This window comes from Bufo gargarizans, chromosome 4 (assembly GCF_014858855.1).
Source record: "Bufo gargarizans isolate SCDJY-AF-19 chromosome 4, ASM1485885v1, whole genome shotgun sequence".
Taxonomy (NCBI): domain Eukaryota; kingdom Metazoa; phylum Chordata; class Amphibia; order Anura; family Bufonidae; genus Bufo; species Bufo gargarizans.
In genome coordinates, this window is record NC_058083.1 from 168931694 (window position 1) to 168958410 (window position 26717).

Genomic DNA, 26717 nt, shown 5'->3' on the forward strand with positions numbered 1-26717 from the left:
ATAACTTTCAGCTTTAATTTTCTGTATTGCTCTTTTTAATATTCATTTTTTACTTTTTATTTATTGACTTTTTTTTTTAAGGGAATAAACCCCTTCTTGCAACAGTCAAGGCAGGAAGAAGTTAATTCACAGCCTGCAGGTGGCGCTCCCTGCCGGCTTTTACATTTTATACTGAGATGCTTGTAGAGGGCTGCTGTAAGCATCTATCACAGCCAGACCGCTCCTGCTGCTCACGGCACTTCTCCCTGTGACTGCAGCTGTCTAATGACAGCGCGGTCACAGCCTTCTGCAGCAGCACGGGCCGCTGGCAGATCGCGATGTATCCCGACGATTTTATACATCAGGTTACAGATAGGAGCATACCGCTGCAACGTATGAAGTCAACTGGTTAAAAAGTAGGCATGTCTGTATATATATATATACTTGTCAAAGAGATAAGTGTTTGAGATTGTCAAGCTAAAGACTATGGACACCTTTGGGGGCAATTTATTTTTCTATTATTGCATTCTAATTATTTTGGGCTAAAGTAATTTTTTTTCAATTCGTCTTTATTAAAAATATTTAAGACACATATGGTGAACGCTGTGAAGGAAAAGCTGTTGACTTTTTTTTTTTTATAAAGATTAATGGAAAAAATGATTTTAGCGGAAGAATGATGCAATAATTATTTTAAAAAATGCACCCAAGGGTGTCCATAGCTTTTAATGAATTGCCAAGTGGGTATTGTTTTGATTTATGCACTACCTGCTCCAGACCAAATTTGAACCAATTTTTACCAAGTCACAACCTGCCTTCCACATACTGGCTATGGATATAAACAGTGAAACCCCACCTACTGGCCACTTGCAGAACAAGAATCTGGCAGAATATAACTTCATATTCACACCACTCCTGATGATAAAAGCTCCACACAAGGTATGTTTGTCCTGCTCCCCCCAAGACCCTACCTAGTGCTGTCGGCAGTTTAGCATGACTAAAACTGCAGACAGACTCCCTTTAATAGAGGGACACTTACATAACACCTGCAGACTTGGCTTGAAGAGCACTGCTCCAGAAGTCATCCACATTCTCAGGCTCAGAGAATGCCTGAATACAGGCACTGAATGGGATCCTAGCGCGCACTATTTCCGGGGGTGGTCTTTTTGCACTTTCTGCCTCTCTTCTCTTTAGCTCATAGGCAATCAAATCATCTGAAACACATCAATATACGTATTACCATTAGGTGTATAACTGGTGAAGATGTGGACTTAAGGGTTCATTCACATGACTGTTTAGCTTTACGTTCTTCTGATCTGTCTGAAGGAGAAAAACAAACAAAAATACAGATCCTGTAAAAAAAACAGATCCCATTGCATCAGTTGTCATACGTTTGAGCCATTTCCATCTGAGATCCGTTTTTTTTTTTGATGGATCTCAGACAGAACTGGCTCAAATGTATGACAACAGGGTGTTTTGTTTTACAGGATCCTGGGTTTTTTGCCTATATCTCTTCTTCTAATGGATCAGAAGAACGGAAAGCTAAACAGTGATGTGAGTGCACCCTAAGAGCAGTATAATAAACCAACAAATAGAATGTAGGACAAAATGGAGATATGGTTAGAAAACTAGAAACACTTGGAACAAGCACGTCTACGGCACCAATGAATTTTAACAGGAGCTTATCCCCATCACATTGTGGAGGCAGAATTTCTGAATTACTCCACTGACACGAGGCATGGTAATTCCCAATTGTCAATTTATTCACTTCATGGAGGAAAAACAGAGGGACAGCATAAAAGAGTTCTAAGAAAAGATGCTCCAGCATTGTTCTTTAATGTAGTACACAAAAACAGACATGGCAGGGCGTCACGTAACACTCATACCTTTATTTATTGCCGCTTCCATAGCCACAGGTAACTGCATGATATAATCAACTCTTTCGGTGTAGCGAACCTTTCTTGATTGGCAACACTGCGTCCGCTCTTCTACTAGAAACCTGAAGACATCAGTGGGATTTTCTGAGCCGATGCTGTTTCTCTACAAATCAAGAGACAATTTCTCCATAATACTGCACAAAATGAGTCACGTAGCAACAAGCGGAAAGATAAAAGGCAATTAAACAAAGGTCAGCCATTTAAAAAGCATTTTTTATTTTTTTACCTTTATGGATGTCAATATTCTGTGTGCATTTTATGTTGTTGTTGTTTTCAATCTAGTTCACTATAAAAGGCAGTAACTGGCTCACAGTGGCTTGCCATACACACACTAAGCCCCTATAACTGCCACCATGACATTATACTGGACAGTAATAGTATTCTACAGAGGTCTCTGTATAATCTGTCTGATGCTACATTATGTATAAGCGGAGCTTGTTACATAGCACTCAATGTCCCCCCGCCGATCAGATGCTGATGATCTATCCAGAGGATAGATCATCAGTTTAAAAAAACTGCAGAACCCCTTTAAGTAACCCAAAAAATGCATTACTTACTTATTACAAATCAACAGCTCAGAAATCTTACTTTACATACCTCTGCCAGACCAATAAGGTGCAAGAAAAACTCTTGAGCGTCTTGTTGTCTGTTTGAGGAGAACTCTGTATGCCATCTGCTTATAAAGGCTTTGAACATTCGAGTTGTAATTCCTTTCGGTTGAAGCTTAAACAGGCAGAGGCAGATTAAAAATCAAAATAGCAGAATATATTTATAGATTACTGGCAGAAAAAACAAATGAACAAGAAGCAAATGCATTATTCATAAAGTAATGGTCCTCCACAGGATAAGCAGATTGTACACAAATCAGATCATTACTTACCTGACCAGTAAGGATGGCTCGGGCAGCCAACTGAGAGCATTGGCCCACAGTGAAAATTCCCTGTACGATCTATGGCCAATCCACCCCTGACAACTATATACCGTATTTTTCAGACCCCCCCCCCTCCCCCCCCCCCCAAAGTGAGGGAAAAGTGGCAGTGCGTCTTATAGTCCAAATGCTAATGACCACTTCCATTATGTTTATCACATCAGCGATATGCGATGTCAGGTCACAGTGCAGCACAAGCCCTTACTGATAAGCTTATCCTGTACTCCATCTCAGTCTGTGGTGGCTAGGGCCTACCAGTGGAATTGATTCTGGGAGCCCACCCTGTACATGGAGATATCCAAGGTTTATTTTTCGGCCTCAAACACATGAGCATGTGCATTTTAGCATTTGACGTACTGTTCAAGCAAAACTGATATAGGTAATGCAGCTGAACAGGAAAAGAGGCAGCCACATCTGGTCAGTGCCCAGGTGGAAGAGCCCGGAGCACGCGACAGAGAGAAGAGAGAGGTGCAGCAGAGATGGCAGCATCGAGTGGAGACAGCGAGGGTAAGTCCTATGTAAAAGAGCTTCCCTCCACAGGTTCGAACTATGTCCTAATTAGACCAAATGCCCGGAGAACCCCTTTAACCAAGTACAATACAAATGACAATGTGACAAAACCCCTGTTTTAGGAATGTCCAGACTCTTGTATTTCGTCTGCTGTTCATGTAGTTAATCCTATTTCGCCCTTTAAATGTACACAAACCACCTCATCTGCCTGTGACACAGTTAGCGAACACAATGGACTTTAGCGAAGACAATGGATATTGCCTGTGACGCAAACCACAAACACAATGGATATTGCCTGTGATAGATTTAGCAAACACAATGGTCTGGGTCATCGACCGCATGGAACTATGTCTGGCCCCTTTATCCAATTATCTCCAGGACAGAGAGGAGAGATTTTACTGTTCATGTGGGTGTGTGTTATATCTTACTGTATATTGATTGGTCACTGTATTTTCCGTGCCTGTTCCCCACAAGGGCCCCGTGGGAGTAACCCTTGCTGGAGGACTTGATAAAAGGCTGAGCTGTGGCCATCAATAAAGTTGATCGTTTTGACCCCCTTCCTGAAGTTCTGGATCCTGCTTGTGGGGGACTAGGAGCTATATATTCACAACACCTTCGGATTTACTTGGTTTTCGGTAGACGCTGTACGGATTTACTCAGCTGGAGTGTAAGATATCCGTAACAGACAATATTTATTTTAGAAACACAGAGCGACATTATTCCACATTAGTCACCTACCATAAAGAATGGAAGAACACCGCCTCAAAGAAAAGTTAACATTTAAAATAACCGGTCGTGGAGATAGCGAGCTCTGATGAAACCAGATAGAGGGAGGGCTATTTTTATTTATCTTTTCATTGCCAAGTAAAATTCTTGCCCACCCCCATTCTATGAAGGATCATTTCTGAAGACTCTCCAGGCTGACAGCCTCAGCTATCGGCATATCAGCTCTCCGACACTAGGAGAGGTTCATTCCTCTGGCTGCAAACAGGTTTACCACACGACACTGTACGGCTGAATCAACAATCGGGCAAAAAGCCATTCTTTATATTACTGGAATTCTTTAGATTACCAGAATCAAACTGGTCACTCATGTTGAGGTTCACAGAAATATCCATAGAACAGGGAGTTCCTTTCTTAAAAGGGGTTCTCTAGGAATTAAGAAAATGAAAATACCTATATATTACTTTATTATAAATATATTCCCAAATACCTTTCATTAGTTAGAATGGCTCTTTTTGTCTGGGGAGCAATCAGGGGAAATAAAATGGCCACACAGTACACACAAAACCTGTTCTAATCACACAGCAGGACAAGTTACTTCAGTACACTGAGCTAAAAAGCTGCCTCATCCTCCTCTCTGCTCTACTTGTCAGAGATTATGAGCCTGAATACAGCCTAGCACTTCATTCTCTGTGGGAATGAAGTTCATGAGGAGACATGAAGTACAAAGGACGGACAGGACAGACTGTGGTAATGGAGACTGCATACAAGTGGTGCTGCTCATCAGTCACACCTCAGAGATTCAGCTGAAGATCATATTAAAATGTATTCAAACTCCCTGACAATAGAGCAGAGAGGAAGATGAGGCAGCTCTTTAGTAACTCGTTCTGCTGTGTGATTAGGACAGCGGTCAATTTATTTCTCCTAATGATTGCTCCCGAGACAAAACGAGCAATTGTAACTAATCAAAAGGTATTTGGGAATATATTTATAATAAGAAAATTAAAATACTTAAATATTACTTTACTTCCCATAGAACCCCTTTAAGTATCTGTGGCTCTAATGACAGGACTGTTTTAACAAATATTTGTATTTCCTATAGTATAACTCTGTGTGGTGCCTGTTCCTCTGTTATTCCTCCTATTTGAAGTATGTTCATACACTGCCCATCACTGTCCATTCAGTACTGACAGTGGCAGACTATGTAAGTACACTCCCCTTTCACAAAAGGAATGGTAAGGCTCAATTGTCAATTAATTCACAAATAGGAGAAATAACAGGGGAATGATACAGTTAGAGGAAGAGATGTTCCAGAATTGTTATTTTATGGGAAATAGAACTATTTACCAGACATGCCAGGACGGCTGACAGGTCCACATTAAACGGCCTTCACCTGCGACATGGTCTCACTCAAACAACCAGTGGTAGTCTGTCATTAAATAATACTGGGGCGGAGTTTCACTGCTTCATTTACTGCTTTAAAGGGGTTTTCCGAGACTGGATAGGTCATCAGTATCTGATCAGTGGTGGTCCGACACCCAGGACCCTCAGCTTTTCCTAGGCCAGCGATGATAAGTTCATCTGTCATGTGGCCTAGGAGCAGCTCAGCCCCATAGAAGTGAATAGGTCTGAGCTGTTATACAAAGCACAGTCGCTATACAATGTACGGCGCTGCTTAGGGAGCACAGAAGGCAGTGGCGCTCACAGGAGCACCAAGGCTTTCTCAAGCAGCTGAATGGCGGGGGTCCCAGGTGTCAGACCCCCACCAATCAGTCTTGGAAAAACCTTTTAAAGGTGTTATCCCACAAAAAAATATTCTACTTTTGAAACCAACAAGTTCATCTAAATACAATTAAAAATTTAGTATAGTTTGTTATTCCTTATATCTTTGTCCACCTCGCTGAGGTGGATGCACATGCTCAGTTCCATCCTTCGTAACCACACGTACTGTTAGAACATGTGACAATTAGAGGGAGAGATGTGCAGCAGAAAGGACTGAGCTATCAGACTTAAAGGGGTTATCTTTCCGATACTGATGACCTATCCTCAGGATAGGTCATCAATATCAGATACCTGGAGGTCCCACTTCGGACACCCCTGCTGATCGGCTCAGCACTTTTATGAGCACAGCATTCTCGTCACCGTTTACCTGCTCACCGTTGACATTGCAGCAGCGAGCAGTGTAATTACAGCTCCTCCATCCCCTTCACTTGAATGGGACAGAGTGTAACTACCATTGCTCTGTTCCATTCAAGTGAATGGGGTGACAGAGCTGTAATTACACTGCTCGCTGCTGCAAAGCCGATGGGGAGCAGGAAGACAATGAAGAGCTGCGGTCACTTCAAACAACTGACCAGGTCATCAATATTGGAAACCAGACAACCCCTTTAAGAAAACCTACCAGAGCAATTGGAACAATGAATGAGGGAAGCCCAGGATGCATGTACAGGGCTGGTTCTGGCTGTTAGAATGAGATGGTTATGTGCTATGTGATTTTCATGAATGATGGGATACCCCCTTTAAAGTAAGAGATTATACTTCAAGACCTTGCAAATAAAATGCCAATCTAAATTAATCTGCCAAAAACATGTGAATCTACCCTAAGTAGAGTAATCATGGATGAAGCAGCAGCGTCAGTGTAGTCCGGCTTCAGACCTAGCCCTGCTCATTTATGGTCAGCAAACTAAGATCTGTGATAAGAGGAGGAGATGTACGAAACTGTCTGAAAGAGAAACGGGACTTGCTGCTCACAGCGTCCAATCACAGATTTAATTTCGCATTCTGCTCCTGAAAAAAATTTAAGCTGTTCTGTGATTGATCGCTATGGGAAGAAAGAACATTTGTTTTCAGAAATCTGCTCAAACATGTATCATCCAACTTTGTGGAATTTTCCATCTACAAAGCAATTAAGATTTTTTTAAATATCAAACTGAAAAAACCTTTAAACACATAAAAATGCACACAATGCACAAACTATTTTCACATTTATACTCAACTTCTACCTTGGCAAATGTCAGAATAAATACCTTGTGCTCTTCTTTCATCACCTGCTCTATCAGCTCACATTTCACTGGTGGCTTTGAGTACAGTCCAGAGAGCAGACCGTGACCGAGTTTAGCCCTACCAGCGAAGAGAGAAGTAAGATGTTACATATGAGACAGTGTACTGTAAGCTAATACAAAGCAATCATTTGGGGTGAGATCCCCGAATCCTAGAACCACTAAATATCATCCTCTACATCTAATAACACATAATAAAATGCGGCACTCGTGCCCTGGTTAGGGTGCTCTAGTCGTGGGGTACCAACCCCGTAACCCCACCAGAAGTCCAGTGAATACAGCCTGGGAGCTACAGAGCAGTGAGGAGCAGGTAAGTATAGAGCTTTTCACAGGTCGCACTGGGTGGGGGTGGATTTAAAAAAAATTAAAAATAATCCTCGACAACCCCTTTAGAATTTTTGTTTAATTCTAATGAAAATCTATAGACACTTGGGCACTTTCACATCTGCTATTTCTGTTCTTCTGAAGAACGTAAGTAATAAGTGCTGAAGTGCCAGATTGGTAATGGAGCCTAACAGATCCCACTTTCTAGAATAGGATCCACTTGGTTGGTTTCTGTTCAAGAGAACATTTTTCTAGTGGAAAAAAAAGTCCTGCATTCAGGACTTTTCTCTCCTCTATTTTTGCCAAACTCTGTGACGGAGACCCCAAACGCAAATGTGAGCAAGCCCTTACATAACTGATATATCTGTAACCAGAAGTATAAAAAAAGACATATCTTACAGGCATTTGAACAGATGCAGCTGGATATCATAGATGGGAAACCAGACTCACAGGAGTCCTCTCCATTATGTGCAGTGCTCAGCAGTCCTACCAATGTATTCTAGCGCTGTGGGGGGGGTATGGACAGATAACTTAGTGATTGGGACTCAGGTGCTGTACTACATGAATAGTACCACTCCAGTATTTGGGGGAACCTAACAAATTCCCTTTATAGAGAGTGTGTCAGGATCTTCATCACCAATGATAGTGATAACAGTGCTGAATAGAGGACATAAACATATGTTCAAACACATGTATGGCTGAACATGTATGACTGAACATACTAGACTTAGCATTTCAGAGGAAAACCAACAACGGGGCAGATTTACTAATACTTGTGGAAAGTAAGACTAGACAGTCTCACACTGCGTCATTTATCAGAGTGGCTGTTGCACCTTCAGACTATCTAGTCTAAATTTACACCACCTATTAGTGGGTTTCATTGAAACTAGAATTGTGCACCAAGACTTAGCATTTTTGGTGTCCTTTATGACAGGCCGCACCCCGTGGTCCCAAGCCTAGCAAGTGGTCTAGTTCTTACTAGTAAACCCTGCCTAATGCCTTCTCCTCGGCCTTGACCGACGGCTCCAGTGTCACCGTCATCGGCCTAGAACAAATGCCCTCCCTGCTTTGAGCAGCGGTTTCACAGACATACAGAAAATTAGATACTTGAAAAAGTAGTTATGAAGCTTACACAAAATATGCGTCCTGCTGAAAATGAGAAAATGAAGGTTCTTTAGAGCAATAATTGATACAGTTGAGGTCCTACCAGGCAGAATGCACTTACATCTGGGTGCTGAAGTCATGTGTGGGATCCAGAGGAGCATAGTCAAATATCCGGGTCAGATTTCCTACATAACTAGGAAAGTAAAGCAATGTCACAGTAAGTAATGGGGAAATCACAATACACAGAGGACTGTCTGCTTCATTGTCAATCTAATTATTACAGAAAAAGTAATCCACTAGGTCAGTTTTCAGAAACATTATGAAGCGTCATCTTATTTTGGCTTCTAATGTATATTGCAAATATGGATGTAAAATTGGACAGTGCAATGGCATGAAACAGGAGTGACTATTGAATCAAGTGTACACACAGACGGATAATACATCACATTCCCTAGAGCAGATACACCAGTATGGTTATTGTATTTTATTGGTGATGATGATCTTTAAAGAATGATTATGCATGTATTACATGGTAACTGATGGCTACTGTGTACAGTGTTTAACGCCAGGTATTTTTATGGTTCTTCTGTTAGATAACCAAGAGGGAGGCACCATAATTAACCATTCTGCTCTATAGTAAATTCCAACCTAGCGGAACGTCCATTATCCAGTCTAATTACATGTACAATGACATGTCGTACTGGACAAGTGACTAGCAACCAATAGTTGGCTAAAATGGTGACATACTGTGCCAATACAGTATATTAACGTGACCGTTGCATATAGTGATTGGCTGGTGCGGCACACTACCAAGGTAAAAAAATAAAATTAAAATAAATCGCACCTGAGATTGTACTTTTACTCTCAAGTACGTTTTAAGTTTGGAGGAAGTTTGCAACAAACATCTACGGCAGTTCCAAGGATTCCGTCAAACAGGGAGGTTCTCACAAGGCCATGATGCGGCCCAGAGACTGTTTTCTAATGACATTTTAACTGGATTATTTTCGTTTGCAGTAAAACAGCTGTTTGACCCATAAAATAGAGTGGCCACTGCAATCGGCCGCATGGTTTTGCAGGTGAAATAGTGGTTTCACTAACTAAAATGTAATTAGACTATGGCGTCAGCCACGCCCAGAAGCATCTTGTTTGGCTTTACCCATATAAATCTACACCGTTTCTGGCATTTTGTGATCATTATAATGTGTTCATTTTCAAATTATCTTGATATTGCATAGATGCAACGGTATGTTATAGGAGGTTTATTATGAGAGTGCATGAAAACCTGATGCATAATCTGAACCCTGGCAGTTATTACTATTCATTTTGAAATATAGATCGGCACACTCGTATAATGGCAGTTAAACCGTAGTAAAATATTGCAAGTTGATATAAAAATGATAATAAAATATTAAAAATATATAAATGGATGAAATAACGCAAACCCCCAAAAGTATATACATTAAACATAATTCAATACAAATGATAGATACACTGTACAAAAAAATCTATACTAATATGAAGTGATTCCACCATTTCTCCATAACATTACTCATTCCTGAATATGTGTACACATATGTTTCAATGACAAAATTACTCATATTGAGGAATGAGGAATGTTATAGTGGAGACGAAAAATGGGTAGAATCACTCCATATTCGTATAATTTTTACTCACTTGTATTGAATTAATGGATTTATGTAATTTTGGGGGTTTGAGTTATTCATCCATTTATATTTATTTTTTTTCCATTTTTTTTTTATTAGCATTTTTATAGCATCAACTTGCAATATTTTACTACTGTTTAACTGCCATTATACGAGAGTGCCAATGTATATTTTAAAATTAATAGTAACAACTGCAAATTCTTACTCAATAAATGGTATATCTTAATATTCAGTATTCATCCATTTACATATTTTTTCATTAAAGGGGTTGTCTCACTTCAGCAAATGGCATTTATCATGTAGATAAATTTAATACAAGGCACTTACTAATGTACTGTGATTGTCCATAGTGCCTCCTTTCTCATAAATAAAAAAATCAAACAAAACCAAGTCTTGTAGTGTTAATCCTTCTAAGGGCCTCATAGTAGTACGACTATGTAACTCTGTATCTGGGGAGTATGAGGTAGTCACCATACTGAGATGAGCACTAATGAATGATGACCAATCATGAGATCAGATACTTTCTCGAATTTGTACCTCATAAAAGACACAGATTAAAGTCCTTTTGAGCAAGTCATTGGATCTTACTTCTTAAAGGGCGTCTGTCATCTCCAAAATCAGTTTCAAAGTAAGGATAGCTGTAGGGCAGCCGGTGCCCTGAAACAAAACCATTTCTTTACTATGAAAATCCAGTTGTCTAATCCCGAGAGGTGCTTCTTATTTTCTGTGTACTGTGGGTGGGCAGGACGGCTTCATTTGGCGGGCCATCAATCAACCATAACATCACCAAAAAACTCCCCCTCTTGTTTGATTGACATCCCCTGAGATTTCAGATCCAGCCATGATAATACTGGGGAAGCCAGGGGCACCGAAAACCTCACTTGCATAAAATTAACAAGGAGCTTTTCTCTGCATTAGAGGACCAGACCTACCCTACATGGCAGTATGCTTACTTCGAAACGGATTTCGGATGTGACTTCCTCTATTTAAAGAGAATTAAGTAATTTTAAAGCAAATGTCCAGTTGTAGACTGAAAGGGAATCTGTCACCCCAATTCTGGACCACAATACATGCATAGCACTGCAAATATGGAGTTAAGGTCAGAATTTTTTTTTTTTTTTCATTTTCCTACCCCCCCCCCCCCCCCTTTTCTCCCTCTGTCAACACTCAGAGATGCATTAAAATACATTGTCAGGACTACTGTGCATGTGCATTATGTGAGAACAGCACAGCAGATCTGACAATGTATTTCAGTGCAGCTTTGACAGCAGGAGAACAGGGGTTATTTAGGAAAATAAAAAATAGCGACCAGGACTGCTTATCTGCGGTACTACTCATGTATTACTGCAGATAATAGTCCAAAATCAGGATGACAGATTACCTTTAAAATATATGCCATTCACTACCTATAGGTAACACCAGTGTGGCCAGATTGGTTGCTTTGTACCTCCGCTTCATTAGAGTACAGTTCTAATCATTAACTTGCGTGAACTCCATCTCCTGCTCCATCACAAACCCTGGTTGTTGTCCTGCCTCTCTTCACTGCAGCTCTGCCTATTCAGGACTGGCTTCTTTCTTTAAGCACAAGCCCATCATAAGGTCACTTAGTGAGTGCATAGAATACTGATATCTATCACAGTAATCATAGAAGAAATCAGAAATCAAGAAGGTTTGGATATCCACTTTAAGCAGTCTTTATGCCATCACCAATAATACAATTCAGGCAGTGAGGGGCCATGTAACCTAGACAATATATATAAATATCTGAAAGGAATAAAGTGCTATCATTTTCTATTTGTTCATTTGTTTGTCTCTATGTCAGTATGTGACATACTCAAGTCAAAGTTTGTAGCAACTGTATCATGTATTCAGTGCAAAGACTCTTCTCCTGATGATGCTAGTTCCAATGATCCCACTATGTATTTATGTCAGTCTCTTGGCATACATGTACTAAAATCATCTGTCGGATGTTAACTCCTTTCTTTTCAGTCTCCATTTAAAAGGGCATATCCATTAAGGAAAGCTTGTTGTTACATTTCGGTGTCCTGAGACTGGATAGTTGCAGGACACTCACTGCTACTGTTTTATCGTCACTGAAGTGAAACCCCTTAGAAAGAGAACCCCTCTATCAGCTTACCATGCCACCACAAAGATGGCTGTCTAATAGAAAACCTTTTGAATGCAAAAATATTGTCAAATCTAGTATGTGAAAATGTACAAATATACATAATGAACAAAATGCAACAAATCATGACCCAGATACCTGAAACCCTACGTGTATTTAATATAACCAGAAATTTTTTTTAAATAATAATAATCTGTTCCAGTCAAGCACTGCCACACTACAGTGTAAGCAATAACGAGTTCAGATTAACCAAAACTATAGTATAATATTGTCCTTTAAAGGGTTGCCTCCAGTGTTCTGGGCCTTCCCATCTCCTGGGCCAAGGAAAGAAGCAGCCCGTAGAAAATGCTTTTGCCAACTCTACGATGCCCAAAGTTTGTATGGCTTTCAATCTTTGCAGCAGTGGCTTCAGGCAGAGTGAAAATCTTCTGAATGTATCAACTAGAGATGAGCAAATGTCTCAAAAATCCAATTCGGTCGGTTCGCTGAATAACAAAAAAAAAAATTGGTTCGACCGGAACTTTTTCGCGGCGAATCGCATTAAAAAACGGCTATTTCCTGGCTGCTTAGAGCCTTTATAGTGGTGTAGAACACTGTGCCTTGTAGTAACATGCATAGGGAGTCTGCTGTGGTAGTGAAATAATACTGTGAGTCTGTATGACATGCAGATGACAGGCGTCGCTCCTAGAATCACTGCACACTTTACTTATTTGGGCAGTCACGGGGCCAAAACTGACCAAATAACTCAAGTATGAACTCAGCCTTACAGGTCGATGTTAGCGCCAAGAAGAAGCGCACTCCTTTTACACCATTATCAGCTGATTCCACATAGATTTCTACAGAACCTGTTCTATTAAACACTTATACAAGTAGAGCCCCCCGACAGAGTGGAGAGGGTGTCAGCAGTAAGTTTGTGTTAACGTCACTGATTATTTTGCCCTTCCTCTGATCCGTCAGTACAATTACCCCCCCAAAAACGGATCCTGTCTTTTGAGCATCCGTCTTCACTCGGTCAGCCTTTGGTCAGTAATCCATCAGTATTGCTAATACCAAAAAAAATAATAATGAAGCGGATCTAAAACAGAGCTGACATGTGAATGGAATATTTGCATGTCTTCTGTGTTTTGTACCCACTCCTGCTTTTTGCTACCAAAACAAAAGCCAATTCTGATGGGACCATACAGGCCTTACAGCTGCTACACAGACAGGATCCGTTGTGCGTCTCATTTTTCCTTCCTTCTGACAAATCAGATAAATAAAATGATAATAAATGATTATATCAGAGAGGCCAAAAGGCAAAATAGTGGCACAGTCATGAAGTGGGGAGGGTGGGAACAGCAGGAGAAGTCCACAGAATGGCCCTATGACATAGTGGTGAGGTGGAAGCAGCATCAGGAGACCACAGAGTGGCAAGGTGACATAGTGTGGAGGTGGCGGCAGCATCAGGAGACTACAGAGTTAACCAGTAAAAGAGTGGGTGGCGATACCAGTGCCAGCTGAAGATGGTGGGTGAAAGAAGGAGCACTTGGCATCAGATGTGTGGCATCAGGTGGGTGACAGCATCAGAATAGTATCTGAGGCAGGTAGCCAGGAGAAACTGGTCTCTTTTGTCAAAGTGTTGGTGTGGTACCATGGATGATCTAGTCTGATGCATCAGGCATTGGTGGGTGGAAATCCTGGCTGATCCACACCTGATTCATCTTGACAAAAAGGTCAGTCTCTCCACATTTTGGGTGGACAGGCAAGTTCTTCTTGGGGTAACGATGGTCCCCACCGCACTAAAAACCGCTCTGATGCCACACTACTGGCCAGGCAGGACAGCTTTTCCACGGCAAACTGTGCCAGTTGTGGCCACAAATCCAGTTTGGCTGCCCAGTAGTCCAGCGGATCTTTAATGTGGGGTGGCAGGGTGCTGTCCAAGTATGCCACCACCTGCTGGTTCAGGTCCTGCTCCAGGTCTAGCTGCTACTAGTGAGTAGTTTCTTCACTAGGCGGGTGAAGAAAGCTGCTTATCAGCGACTGTACACTCAAGTTGCTGCAGATGGAGCTGGAACTGCTCCTACCCCCCACCCTGCCACAGCAGCCATGGCAGAGGAACATGAGCGCAGAGGGCCCCCCCCCCCCCCCCCCCGGTCAGACCTGCGAAAGGATGGACGATGGTGCATAGGATGTCTCTATAGTATTTCAGTTTGTCCTCCCTCTCAGCGGGTGTAAAAAAGGCCCCCCATTTTGGACCGGTAGCGAGGGCCCAACAAGGTGGAGAGCCAGAAGTCATCCCTCTGCCAAATGGTGACAATTCGGCTGAAGCGAGCATGCATCGGGCCATTTGTGCAAGTGACTCGGAAGGACCCCTGCCTCCATCTCCACTGCATACTGCCAGGGTGTGTCTGGGTCCTCTGCTTAGTCTTCCTCATCATCCTGTAGCTTCTCTGATCCTGCTCCTCCTCTCTTGTCACCGGTGTAGAAAAACCACCCATTTTGCTACACATTGATTGTGCTCCAATGTCCTCCTCCTCCTCCAGTTCAGCCCCCACAAGTCTCATGTGGATGTGAGATCTAGGCGCCACGTCTCCAGTCCCCTGACCAGCCATAGTTACCAGCATCTGTTCCAGGACATGACGCAGTGGAATGACGTTGTTCATCCCGTAGTCCTGGCGACTGACAAATAACGTGGCCGCCTCAAAGGGCCTGAGCAAACGGCAGGTGTCACGCATGAGCTGCCACTGGCTGACAGCGACGTTACACAGGGGAGTACTCCTGTCCACTTGGATCATCAAGTAGTTGTGGTGGAAACGTCACATATCAGCCTATGTTTGGGAACGCCATTCTGCCTCTGCAGCTCAAGGAGGGTGTGCTTTGCGGTGTACGAGTGGCTGAAGTGCATGCAAAGTTTCCCGGCCATTTTTAGGATGTCTTGCAGATGGGTGGAAGACTTCAGCAACCGCTTGACAACCAGATTGAACACGTGTGCCATGCAGGGCACATGCCTCAGCCCTCCTTGATGTAGCGCCAACTCCATGTTCTTCCCCTTGTCGGTCACCATTGTTCCGATTTTGAGTTGTCGTGGAGAAAGCCAGGATTCGATTTCTTGATGAAGGACACGGAGCATTTCCTCCCCTGTTTGACTCCGTTCGCCCAGGCAAACGAGATGCAGAACAGCGTGACACCGCCGTGCCCTGCACATGTGGTATGCTGGAGGGGCACTGTGAATTGTCCCTGCAGTGGAGGCTGAGGACATGGTGGAGGATGAGGAGGCGGACATTGTCGCAGGACCAACGGCGTGAGAACAAGGAGGCGGAAGCGGCGTCACCTGTCCAAGTTGCTGGTGTGGCTGTGCAGGAACCACCTTCACCCAGTGGGCCGTAAAGAACATGTACTGTCCCTGACCGTAGTTACAGCCCCACGCGTCGGCGCAGCTGTGCACTTTGGCAGACACGACAGACTCAAGGACTGGCCCACCTTCTGTTCTACATACGTGTGCAGGGCTGGTACTGCCTTTTTGGCAAAGAAATGACGGCTTGGGACTCTCCACAAGCCATCAGTTTTCTGAAATGTGCAGAGTCCACCACTTGGAAAGGGAGGGACTGCAGCACAAGCAACTTGGCCAGGAGCACATTCAGCTTCTGCGCCGTTGGAGTGCACGCATACTGTTGTCTCTTGGCAATCGCTTCGGTGATAGATTGCTGACGGAATGACTGACGAGGAGTAGGAGGAGGAGCAGGAGCATCAGGACTAGCAGATGATGGGAAGGACAGACAGCTCCCTTCAGCTGAGTTGGTGGAGCCTTAACTGCCTGAAATCGGGTGCTTGCCACTGGGTGATGCAACGGTTGCTGCGGCAGGCTGGACCACCACATCGGAGCCACAGTTTTCCCAGGCCACATTATGGTGATGCTGCATATGTTGACGCAGGGCCGTGGTGCCAACATTGGCACCCCGGCCACAGATTCTACAAATGGCAATGTTCACCTCCTCCCGGGGCTTAACAAAAAACTGCCACACCGCTGAGTAGGTCATTTTACCCCCAATACTCCACACTGACTGACTGCTACCGCCGCTGCTTCCGTGAACCCCTGCACCACTACTTTCCGGGCAGGTAGGCTCCTGTCAAGTGGATGGTCTACCCCAGGCATGTTTGCCAGCTGAGACCACAGCATATAATCCTTATCTGGCTGAGGGAACAGAAAAGGACAGAGGCAGGTTGAGGACAGGTGAGGGCACAGGGCCTGCTCCCGAGCCATGCCAACTAAGGGTTGTGTCTGACGAACCCACCGACTCTTGGCTGGGAGTGTCTGATGTCACTTGGGACAAAGTGGATGACAGAGTCAACCATTCAACCACCGCTGGGTTGCTGGTCAAAATACGACCGCTAGATGACAACAGGAGCTAGATGACAACGGGAGCTCAGGCCTCTCGCTGCGACTCCTGCTGCGACGTCCCCTTACTCTGCTGCGACCTGTGCCAGAAACATTTAGGCCTCTGACACTCCCCTGTGCAGGGCCTGGCACTTCTCTGTCCGACATACCGGTAGATCAATTAAATAAATAAAAAGGAAATTAAAACACCCAAAAAAAGTCAGTTTTCTCACTTAACCACACAACGGCTAATAAGCCGTTTTTTTCCACTAATACACACCAAAAAGGGCTTTAGCACATATAACTTCAGTGATGAACGACAAATAATATATTTTTTTGGCCACTAATACATACCAAAAAGGGCTTTAGAACATATAACTGCACTACTGAACGACAAATAGGCCCTTATTTTTTTCCACTAATACACGCCAAAAAGGGCTTTAGAACATATAACTACACTGCTGAACGGCAAATATATATATTTTTTGCCACTAATACACGACATAAAGGGCTGTAATTTTCTCACTTCACCACACAACGGCAAATACTTATTTTTGTGCCACTAATACACGCAAAAAAAGTAAGAATTAGTCTTACCGGTAATGATGTTTCCAGGAGTCCGACATGACAGCACTACATGGAGGTTGTCTCCCCCGCCCACTATTGGGACAGGAAACAGAGGTTAAAAGCTCCCCCCCCCACCCACCTTCACCAGTGTTTTATAGATTATCACACAATAATGGGTATCATAGCCAAAAAGAAACAATTAACTAATAGGGAGGGAACTACCAGTGCTGTCATGTCGGACTCCTGGAAACATCATTACCGGTAAGACTAATTCTTACTTTCCAGGACGTCCTCCATGACAGCACTACATGGAGTAGGAATACCAAATTAATCCAATAACTAGGGAGGGACTGCAGCCTGAAGAACTTTCCGCCCGAAAGACTGGTCAACATTCCCTGACACATTTAATCTGTAATGCTTACAAAAGGTCTGGGAGCTTGCCCAGGTGGCCGCCTTACATATCTGTTCGATAGAAGCATTCGCATGCTCGGCCCATGAAGCCGAGACTGCTCTTGTAGAATGAGCCCTAACCTCTTGGGGACAGGGGAGCTCCTGGCTCTGATAGGCTTCTTTAATGACTATCTTAATCCATCTTGCCAATGTCGCTTTAGAAGCTTTCTTGCCTTTATTGCGGCCTGAGAACTGAACAAAGAGATTTGAGTCCAGTCTAAAGGTACTAGTAACGTCTAAGTAGGAAAGGAGGGAACGTCTGACGTCTAGAAGGTGGAATTCTTCCTCCTTTTCGGTCTTTGGATCTGTGTAGAAGGTTGGCAGTACAATTTCCTGGTTCCGGTGAAAGGAAGAAACTACCTTAGGTATAAAGGACGGGTCTAGCCTTAATATGACCCTATCTTCACAGATTGTAAGGTACGGCTCACGGATGGTGAGGGCCTGGATCTCCCCTAGTCTACGGGCTGATGTGATGGCTACTAAAAACATCATTTTTAAGGTTAGGTTTCTTAAGCTACTCTCGTGTAGGGGCTCAAAGGGTGGTTTTGTTAAGGCCCTAAGCACTAGCGACAAGTCCCAAGGCGGAACCGGAGATCTTAGTGTTGGTCTAATTCGCGTTGTTGCCTTTAAGAACCTGCTTACCCATCGATTTTCTGACAGAGAGTAATTTAGAAACCAACTCAAGGCTGCAGTCTGCACCTTGAGGGTACTGGGCCTAAGACCCATGTTGAATCCTTCCTGGAGGAAATCAAGAATATCTCCTAGACTCGGGAGCAGGGGACTCTTCCCTCTCAGCGTCATCCAGGAGCAGAATTTCTTCCAGATTTTATTATAAATCGCCGATGTCACCTGCTTATGGCCTCTCTGGATAGTGGCTATTACTTCGTCCGAGAACCCCTGTAATTTCAACAAGTCCCTTTCAGAAGCCACGCTGTTAACTTCAGCTTGTTTATTTCCGGACTCCTGATTGGACCCTGATGCAGCAGGTCTGGTCTGAGAGGGAGAGGAATCGGATCTTCTTGACTCAGGGAGGACAGGACTGGGAACCAGGCTTGTTTCGGCCAAAAGGGAGCTATGAAGATCACCTTGGACGATTCCCTGCTGATTTTTCTTAGGGCTACTGAAATCAGGGGGAAGGGAGGAAACGCATACGCTAGCTTCATGTCCCAGGACTGGGATAAAGCGTCTACTGCTGTGGGATGATCGGCAGGGTTCCGGGAGAAGAAGGAGGTTGTTTGAGCATTCTCCCTTGAAGCAAAGAGGTCGATTTCTGGGTACCCCCATGAAGCTGTCAATTCTAGAAACACCTGTCTGTTCAGAGTCCACTCGTTTGGATCTATAAGGTGTCTGCTGAGGAAATCTGCCGACTGGTTTTTTGAACCCTGTAGGTGTACTGCAGAGATTGATAGCACATTCTCCTCGGCCCAGGAAAAAATTTTGTTTGTTAGACTCTGGAGAAGAGGGTATCTTGTACCTCCCTGATGTTTGTGGAAAGAAACCGCTGTCATGTTGTCTGATAGGATTCGTATGTTTTGGCCGCTTAGAAGATCCTGACTCTGTTTGAGAGTCTCCCACACAGCCTGAAGTTCTCTGAAGTTTGAAGACCTGTTCTTTATGGTCTGACTCCAAGTTCCTTGGTAGTAGTAGATTCCAACCTTTGCACCCCAGCCCTGTTGGCTGGCATCTGTAGTTACTACGACATATGGACTTAGGTTCCATGAGACGCCCTCTGACAGGTTGCTTGCTATCTGCCACCAATCCAGGGATCTCCGAGCATTCTCCTTTACCAGGATTTTCCGGTCTATGGATCGGTGGTCCCCGTCCCAGACGGACAGGATCATCTTCTGTAGGATCCTCGTGTGATGTTGACTCCACGGTACCGTAAATATGCAAGAAGTCATCAAGCCCAGGACGCTCATGGCGTTTCGGATGGTGCACACGGATTTCCCCTGAAACGCTTTCAATTTCCTGACAAGGTTTTGCTGTTTTTGAGGTGGAAGGAAAGACCTCTGTAGGTTCGAATCTAGCAGCGTTCCCAGGAAGATTTTTCTGGTCTCTGGTACTAGGTCCGACTTTTCCCAGTTTATGATCCAGCCGAGATCCTGTAAGAGGGATATTGTTGTCTGTGTATGTGCTGCTAGAACTGGAGCAGAGTCTGCGGTTAGGAGAAGATCGTCTAGATAGGGTACAATCTTTATTCCCTTCAGTCTGAGAAAGGCCACTATCTCTATGACTAACTTTGTAAACACCCGGGGCGCTGTTGAAATCCCAAAGGGCAGGCACTGAAACTGATAATGGTTTACTTTCCCTGCCTCCCTTACCGCGAACCTTAGGAATTTTTGGTGGTCCGGATGTATTGGTACATGGTAATATGCATCTTTTAAGTCCAAGGTGCACATTACCGCTCCCTGAGAAATGAGGGGTGTTGTCGATCTTATCGATTCCATCTTGAAACGACGGTACTTTATGAAGACGTTCAGGGGTTTTAAGTTGATTATGGTTCTGAATGAACCGTCTGGCTTTTTGACCAGGAATAACCTTGAATAGAAGCCCCTGCCTTCCTGACCCGCAGGGACGCGAGTCACTGCGCCCAGCTTCTTCAATTTTGTGACGTCTTTTAAAAGGTTTTCCTGAGGTGTATCTCCTCCGTACTCTGTCAGCACAAATTTGTGTTGCGGAACAGACATAAACTCTATCCTGTATCCCTCCTGAATAATTTGGAGCACCCAAGGGTTCTGGGTTATCTGGCTCCATGCTGGGAGAAAAGATCTTAATCTTCCCCCGACTGGCCTGGCGTCATTGTTTGTCTTGGGAAGTGTTGGGGTTAAGCAGAAATCCTCTGCCCTTACCCCCTTTAGGATAGGACCATCTTCCCGATTTACCCTTGTCTTTATACGCTTGGTTCTTTGGCTGAAATTTTTTCCGAAAAAAATGTGTCCTCCTAGTTTTTGTTTCAGGAAACCCTATCTTTTTGTCTGAGGCCTTTTCAAGAATCTTGTCCAGGCTAGGGCCAAACACATATGATCCTGAAAAAGGGATTGTACATAATTTATTTTTTGAGGTGAGATCACCAGACCAGTTCTTTAACCACAAAGCTCTTCTAGCGGTGTTTAGAAGGGCCCCACTTTTAGCTGCGAACCTGACTGACTCAGCCGAGGCGTCCGCTGAAAAGGCCGTTGCCATCTTCAGGAGTGGGATAGTCTCCAAGATGTCCTCCCTGGGAGTTCCCATTGACAAGTGATTCTCCAGCTGAGATAACCACAATAGTAAAGACCTAGCCACAGATGTGGCTGCCACGTTAGTGGAGATCAAGGCCGCCGACGCCTCCCAAGATTTCCTCAGGAGACCGTCGGCCTTGCGGTCCATGTGGTCTTTCAGCTGGGAGGAGTCCTCGAATGGGATTGCTGTTTTCTTAGCTACCCTGGCGACCGGGGCGTCTATCTTTGGGATTTCTTCCCATAGTTTAGTGTCCTCTTTGTCAAAGGATAGACGACTTTTGAATTCTCTGGGAATAAAAAGCCTCTTTTCCACATCTTCCCACTCATCCAGGATCATCTGCTTTAGGCTGGAATTCAAAGGAAAAACTTTTTTCCGTTTAGTAATCAGGCCTGCAAACATTTCCTCCTGAATGGACCTTTTAGTTGGTTCGTCTGGGATATCCATGGTCTGTCTAACCGCAGTCAGAAGGGAGTCCATATCCTCAGATGAGAAACAATATTTGCGTTTCTCCTCGTGGGATGAGGAAGGTAAAGACTCTTCTTCCTCCTCCTCTCCTGAATATTCCATCTCAATAACCTCTGGGTCTGATTCCAAGGCTTCCCTAGGTCTTTTAATCCCCGTGGTCTGCTCTGCCACCTTAGGCGCTATTAAGGAGGAAACTGATGCCTTGACTTCTTCTTTAATGATGGCTCTAAGGTCTGTTAAAAGGGACGACTGTTCCTCTTTCATCATCTTGTTAATGCAATCCGCACAAAGTTTCTTTGCATATGACTCCTGAAGCCTTTTGCTGCAGATAGCGCATCTCTTAGGCTTCTTTTTAGCATCCACCTTTAAGGTAGGATCTTTTTCCCCCTAGGAGACATGATGATAGAAACAGGCTATAATGCTTGCTAACCCTATCACCATACATCACCCTGCAGTGCTGGGTTTACTCACATGTCCCTGGGCAGGAGGGTCTGGGGACTGGTCTCTCATACTGGCTGACTCCATGACTTGAGGGACTCGCACTAAACCCCACCAGACTTTAAATGCCCCTGGCACTTACCCCTCCTGGCGTGGATGCTCCTCCCCTTCCTTCCGGTCACTGCAGGGGGTTCCGGACGGGACGCGAGGCCCAAACGCTAGGCCTCTAGCGTCCCTTGCCGCGGGGATCAAACACAGGGCGCCGCCATGTTGGATCCGGTGTCGGAGGTCACGCACATGCGCACTCCTTCACCGGCGCCTCAACGTCACTTCCGGATCAGCGCCGAAACCGGAAGTACAAGAAAAAAGGCGCTCCGGCTCCCGCGTCCCTGGAGAGAGCATCCTGCAGCCCAGAGCCCCAGCGGGGTTGCGGCTACCATTCCCCAGCCCCTGCGAACATCCTTCCCAGCAGTGAGCCGCGTGACCCACAGGTACTGGAGGGGCTGGGAGGCTAAGGGACCCCAGCTTAGGGATTTTAGCCTGGCGTTTAGAAAAAAGATAAATGAAAAAATAGAAAAAACTAAAAAAGGTCTGAAGAGAGACCCTCTCTCTGCCCTGTCCATTATTGGGACAGGAAAAAACACTGGTGAAGGTGGGTGGGGGGGGAGCTTTTAACCTCTCTGTTTCCTGTCCCAATAGTGGGCGGGGGAGACAATCCTCCATGTAGTGCTGTCATGGAGGACGTCCTGGAAAAGGGCTTTAGAACATATAACTGCACCACAGAACGGCAAATAGGCCCTTATTTTTTCCCACTTGCCACAAAAGGCTTCAGAACATATAACTGCCCCACTAAACGGCAAATACCGGTAATATATATTTTGTTGCCACTAATGCACGCCAAAAAGAGCTTTAGTAAATATAACTGCACTGCTGAACGGCAAATACATTTTTCCTTTTTCCACTAATACACGCCACAAAAGGCTTTAGAACATGTAACTGCATCGCTGAACGGCAATTATTATATATTTTTTAGCCACTAATACATGCCAAAAAGGGCTGCAATTTTCTCACTTCACCACACAACGGCTAATAAGCCTTTTTTTCACCCACTAATACAAGCCAAAAATGCTATAGAACATATATCTGCAACGCACAAGGGCAAATAAGACGTAGAAATAGTTCCTTGTAATAAACCCTGTTAATGGCTGTATCACACAGCACTTGCACCCCAATAACAAAAACAGTTTGCTGGAGTTACAGAGCTGGCTAATGGCAATTTGGATCCACAGACAGTGCAGCAAGGTGTAATAGGATTGTTCCTATTACCCAGACTGGAACCTCCCTAACTCATGTTCTACATAAATGCTGTGGAATGATTCCTCCCTATCATTTTCCCTACACTTCTAATGCTCTTTCCTGAACTTCTTTTGAGCAAAATAGTTTTCAAGTCTTTTTTACCACTGTCCCTAGCACCTGCTAATGTCTCTTCCTGCACCAAGTACACTGGAAAATGGCTGAGGCTATTTATAGGGCTGTGACATCACAGGGCTGGCTGGCTGCAGGCATGGCATTGTGGGTGATCCCTCGTTCCCAGAGTTCCTTGCTCCTTGTCCTAACACGTGCAGCAGCCATTTCTGATTCATTACCACGAATTGTGAGGAAACACGGATTCGGTGAGAACTTTGATTTGCTCATATCTAGTATCAACCACTGTGACATTTACATTTCTGGTAAAAGTGGGCTTCAGTACTGGAAGCACCCTTTAAATATAAAACTGATGACACTGTTCATACCTTGCTACTGTGACTTCAAGTGGTTCTCCAGTCCCATAATGATTTTTTTTTTTTATCTGCCCAGAGCACCCCACTGCATATTTTTGGCCCATATATGAGTTTTTTATGTCAACACTTTCCATCCCCTGTTCTCGGCATTGCTGCATCCTGGCAGGATGTTTACATTCAAAATTTCCTGTTTTCATCAGCTTCCTACTAGATATTTTAATCACCCAGCATGCTTTGCAATGTTTTTCCTGCTCTGCCTGGCAACCTGTTCCCTATGCAGTAGTCAGACCCCTTACACCATCCTTCTCAATATTAGTTAGGCAGAGCAAGCTCTGTGAAACATTACTGTATACTGGGTTTGGTTAGCGAACCCGGCAGGAGGTTTATGAAAACCAGAAGTATGGGTACTTTAACACTTGCGGCAGAGTGATCCGGCAAGCAGTTCCGTCAAAACGTATGCCAACTGATGGCATTTGTAAGACTGATCAGGATCCTGATCAGTCTTACAGAAATGCCGGATCCGTCTTTCCGGTGTCATCCGTTTTATTTTACCACCTTTTTTTTGGCATTCCGGTATTTTGAATGCTGGATCCGGCACTAATACATTCCTATGGAAAAAAATGCCGGATCCGGCATTCAGGCAAGTGTTCAGTTTTTTTTGGGCCGGAGATAAAACTGTAGAATGCTGCAGTTTTATCTCTGTCCTGATCAGTCAAAAAGACTGAACTGAAGACATCCTGATACATCCTGAATGGATTGCTCTCCATTCAGAATGCATGGGGATAAAACTGATCAGTTCTTTTCCGGTATTGAGCCCCTAGGACGGAACTCTATGCCGGAAAAGAAAAACGCTAGTGTGAAAGTACCCTATGCCATGTAAACATCCTGCCAGGATGCAGTAAAGCCAAGAACAGGCGAAGGAAATTGCTGACATGAAAAACAAGCATATAGACCAAAATATGCAGTGCCTGGGATACTCTAGGTAGATTTAAAAAAAAAAAATCACAAAACTGGAGAACCCCTTTATCGTCATATATTGGGATAATGTTCAACAGAATTATTATTTATTTATTAATATCTCAGTGATCTCTGGGTTGTAGATTTATTTGTGGACAAGTAAGAAGAGATACGTACGCTCTCTGGAATTCTGGTATGCTGAAGATGACCTGCATCACTGTGCTGAGGTAGGAGCTGTTCCCCTGGTTCCTAATACCAGTGTATCCAGAGCCAAACATTGGTTTCAACTTAAGTCCAGTTTCTTGGATGATTTCCCACTCACTAACCCTTGGTTTAACTTCATTATCCATCACACCATTCTCTGACTAAAAAGAAGGTAATAAGAAAGATTCAGTCATGCCAAAGACTTTTACAAGATATAATAATAATTTTTTGTGGTTATTTTTCAGTTTCTACGTCAGGATCCTTATTAAAAAGTAACTAAACTTTTATGCAATTATATTATTTTTATGTCACAAATCTCAGCAGTGTACTGAGTATAGATTCTTTATATTATAGAAATGGGTCCGCGGTAAACTGTGTATGGGCAGGAGCACACATCACTGCTGCTGTCTGTGCTGCCTGAGCTTGGCTAAAGACTGGCATAGCACATGGGTACCATGTAACCATGTGCTATGCCATAATTAGCTGAGCGGAGCAGGCTCCTTCCTGTTCATGCGCCACCCAGCTTAAAGTGGATATATAGATAACACAGGATACACCATTCACAATGGGCGATATCAGAGTTTATCTGCTCCTATCTGCTCCTTTCTGTCCTCTGCATAGGTCAGTGAGCAGGTCTAGAAAACTCTCCCATAAAAATCTATGAGATCCCTACCTTACCACTGTGTCTATGGCCCATGGTTGCTCTAAAGTAGCCCTAACTGCTGTTAAAGTGGTTGTCTGGGTTCAGAGCTGAACCCAGACATATCCCCTTCTTCCCCCACTCAGCCCCTATGACATATCATGCTCCTATGCGCTCCCTTGCCTGCACTGTACTGCGTAGGGCAAGGGCTTTTTTGTTTACATCTTTACACAGCTAAAGCCCGCCCATTAGTGCCGGTGACGTCACAGGGCTCACTGCTAGGCGGAAGCCTCCGCCTAGCTGAGACCCGGTACATCCCCGGATCTGCAGAAAAAGCCCTTTCCCTGCACAATTCAACGCAAGGCAAGGGAGAGCATCGGAGCATTTCACGTCAGAGGGGCTGAATGGGGGAAGAAAGGGATATGTCCGGGTTCAGCTATTCATCAAGAAGCAGAAATCCTTACGTTTCTGCACTCCAAAGTCTACATACATAAGGAAAGCTTGGAAATGGTCACTGACTGGCGCTGATGCTCATAAAGCTGCACTGTATATACTTGCTAAGGGCAACAAGGCAATATATTCTGTGAGAAAGTTTTGATAAATGGGGCCTACTATTCTTCCTGTATGGAGGCTTTTGAGTTGCTGACACAATACAGCATTAGGTATTTTGAAGAATAAATAAAATGTAAAGCTGAAAGAAAGAGAACATCTCAAAAGTACAAAATTTTACTGATCTCTAAACATCTCTTAATACATACCCCTTGCATTTGTAGCATGTCAATCCCAAAATGCCCAAGATGTTTGGCAAGGTGAGGGTCTAATACAGTTTCTTCTTCATCAAAGGAATACACATCTGTCAAGTACAAGAAGGAGACATTTTTACTCTGCAATTTACAATATTGTTGCAATGAACACTACTGGAAACCTAAGAGTCAAGCAATGCAGATAAACTGACCATGTGTGATCCAGCTTTGATAAAAGGGAAAGCATGTAATACATAGCTTCATTCAGACTGGTAGTGGTTATCGCCAAAATGGTTCTTCGACTGAGAAGGCCAGACTGTCCCTACTTCTTGGGCATGAGATAAATTTTGAATCTTTTTCCCTCTCAATAGTCAACCAGATGTTATAAAATGGTTAATCGGGGCATTGTCAGAAGTGTATGGTACTGGCCAAATGTAGAGCCGTATGCTTGATTAGGTCTATGGTCAGCGTTACCATTGTTCCATCAATACAGGTGTTTTCTTCTTCAAGACAAGTTTTAATGGTGATAGTACAATCACCTTAGACTTC

General features: G+C 43.9%; 1 protein-coding gene across 2 annotated transcripts in view; it reads right to left on the reverse strand.

Annotated features, from left to right (window-relative positions):
- Positions 1-26717, reverse strand: part of USP13 (ubiquitin specific peptidase 13) — a 99050-nt gene that overhangs the window by 22061 nt on the left and 50272 nt on the right. For both annotated transcript variants that reach the window (XM_044289839.1, XM_044289838.1), the window contains exons 7-13: positions 26184-26278; positions 24759-24946; positions 8683-8754; positions 7101-7194; positions 2511-2636; positions 1863-2016; positions 1016-1190 (exon numbers count right to left, since the gene is read on the reverse strand). In XM_044289839.1, the coding sequence (XP_044145774.1) occupies positions 1016-1190; positions 1863-2016; positions 2511-2636; positions 7101-7194; positions 8683-8754; positions 24759-24946; positions 26184-26278 (904 nt within the window). The remainder of the gene's footprint in view (positions 1-1015; positions 1191-1862; positions 2017-2510; positions 2637-7100; positions 7195-8682; positions 8755-24758; positions 24947-26183; positions 26279-26717) is intronic.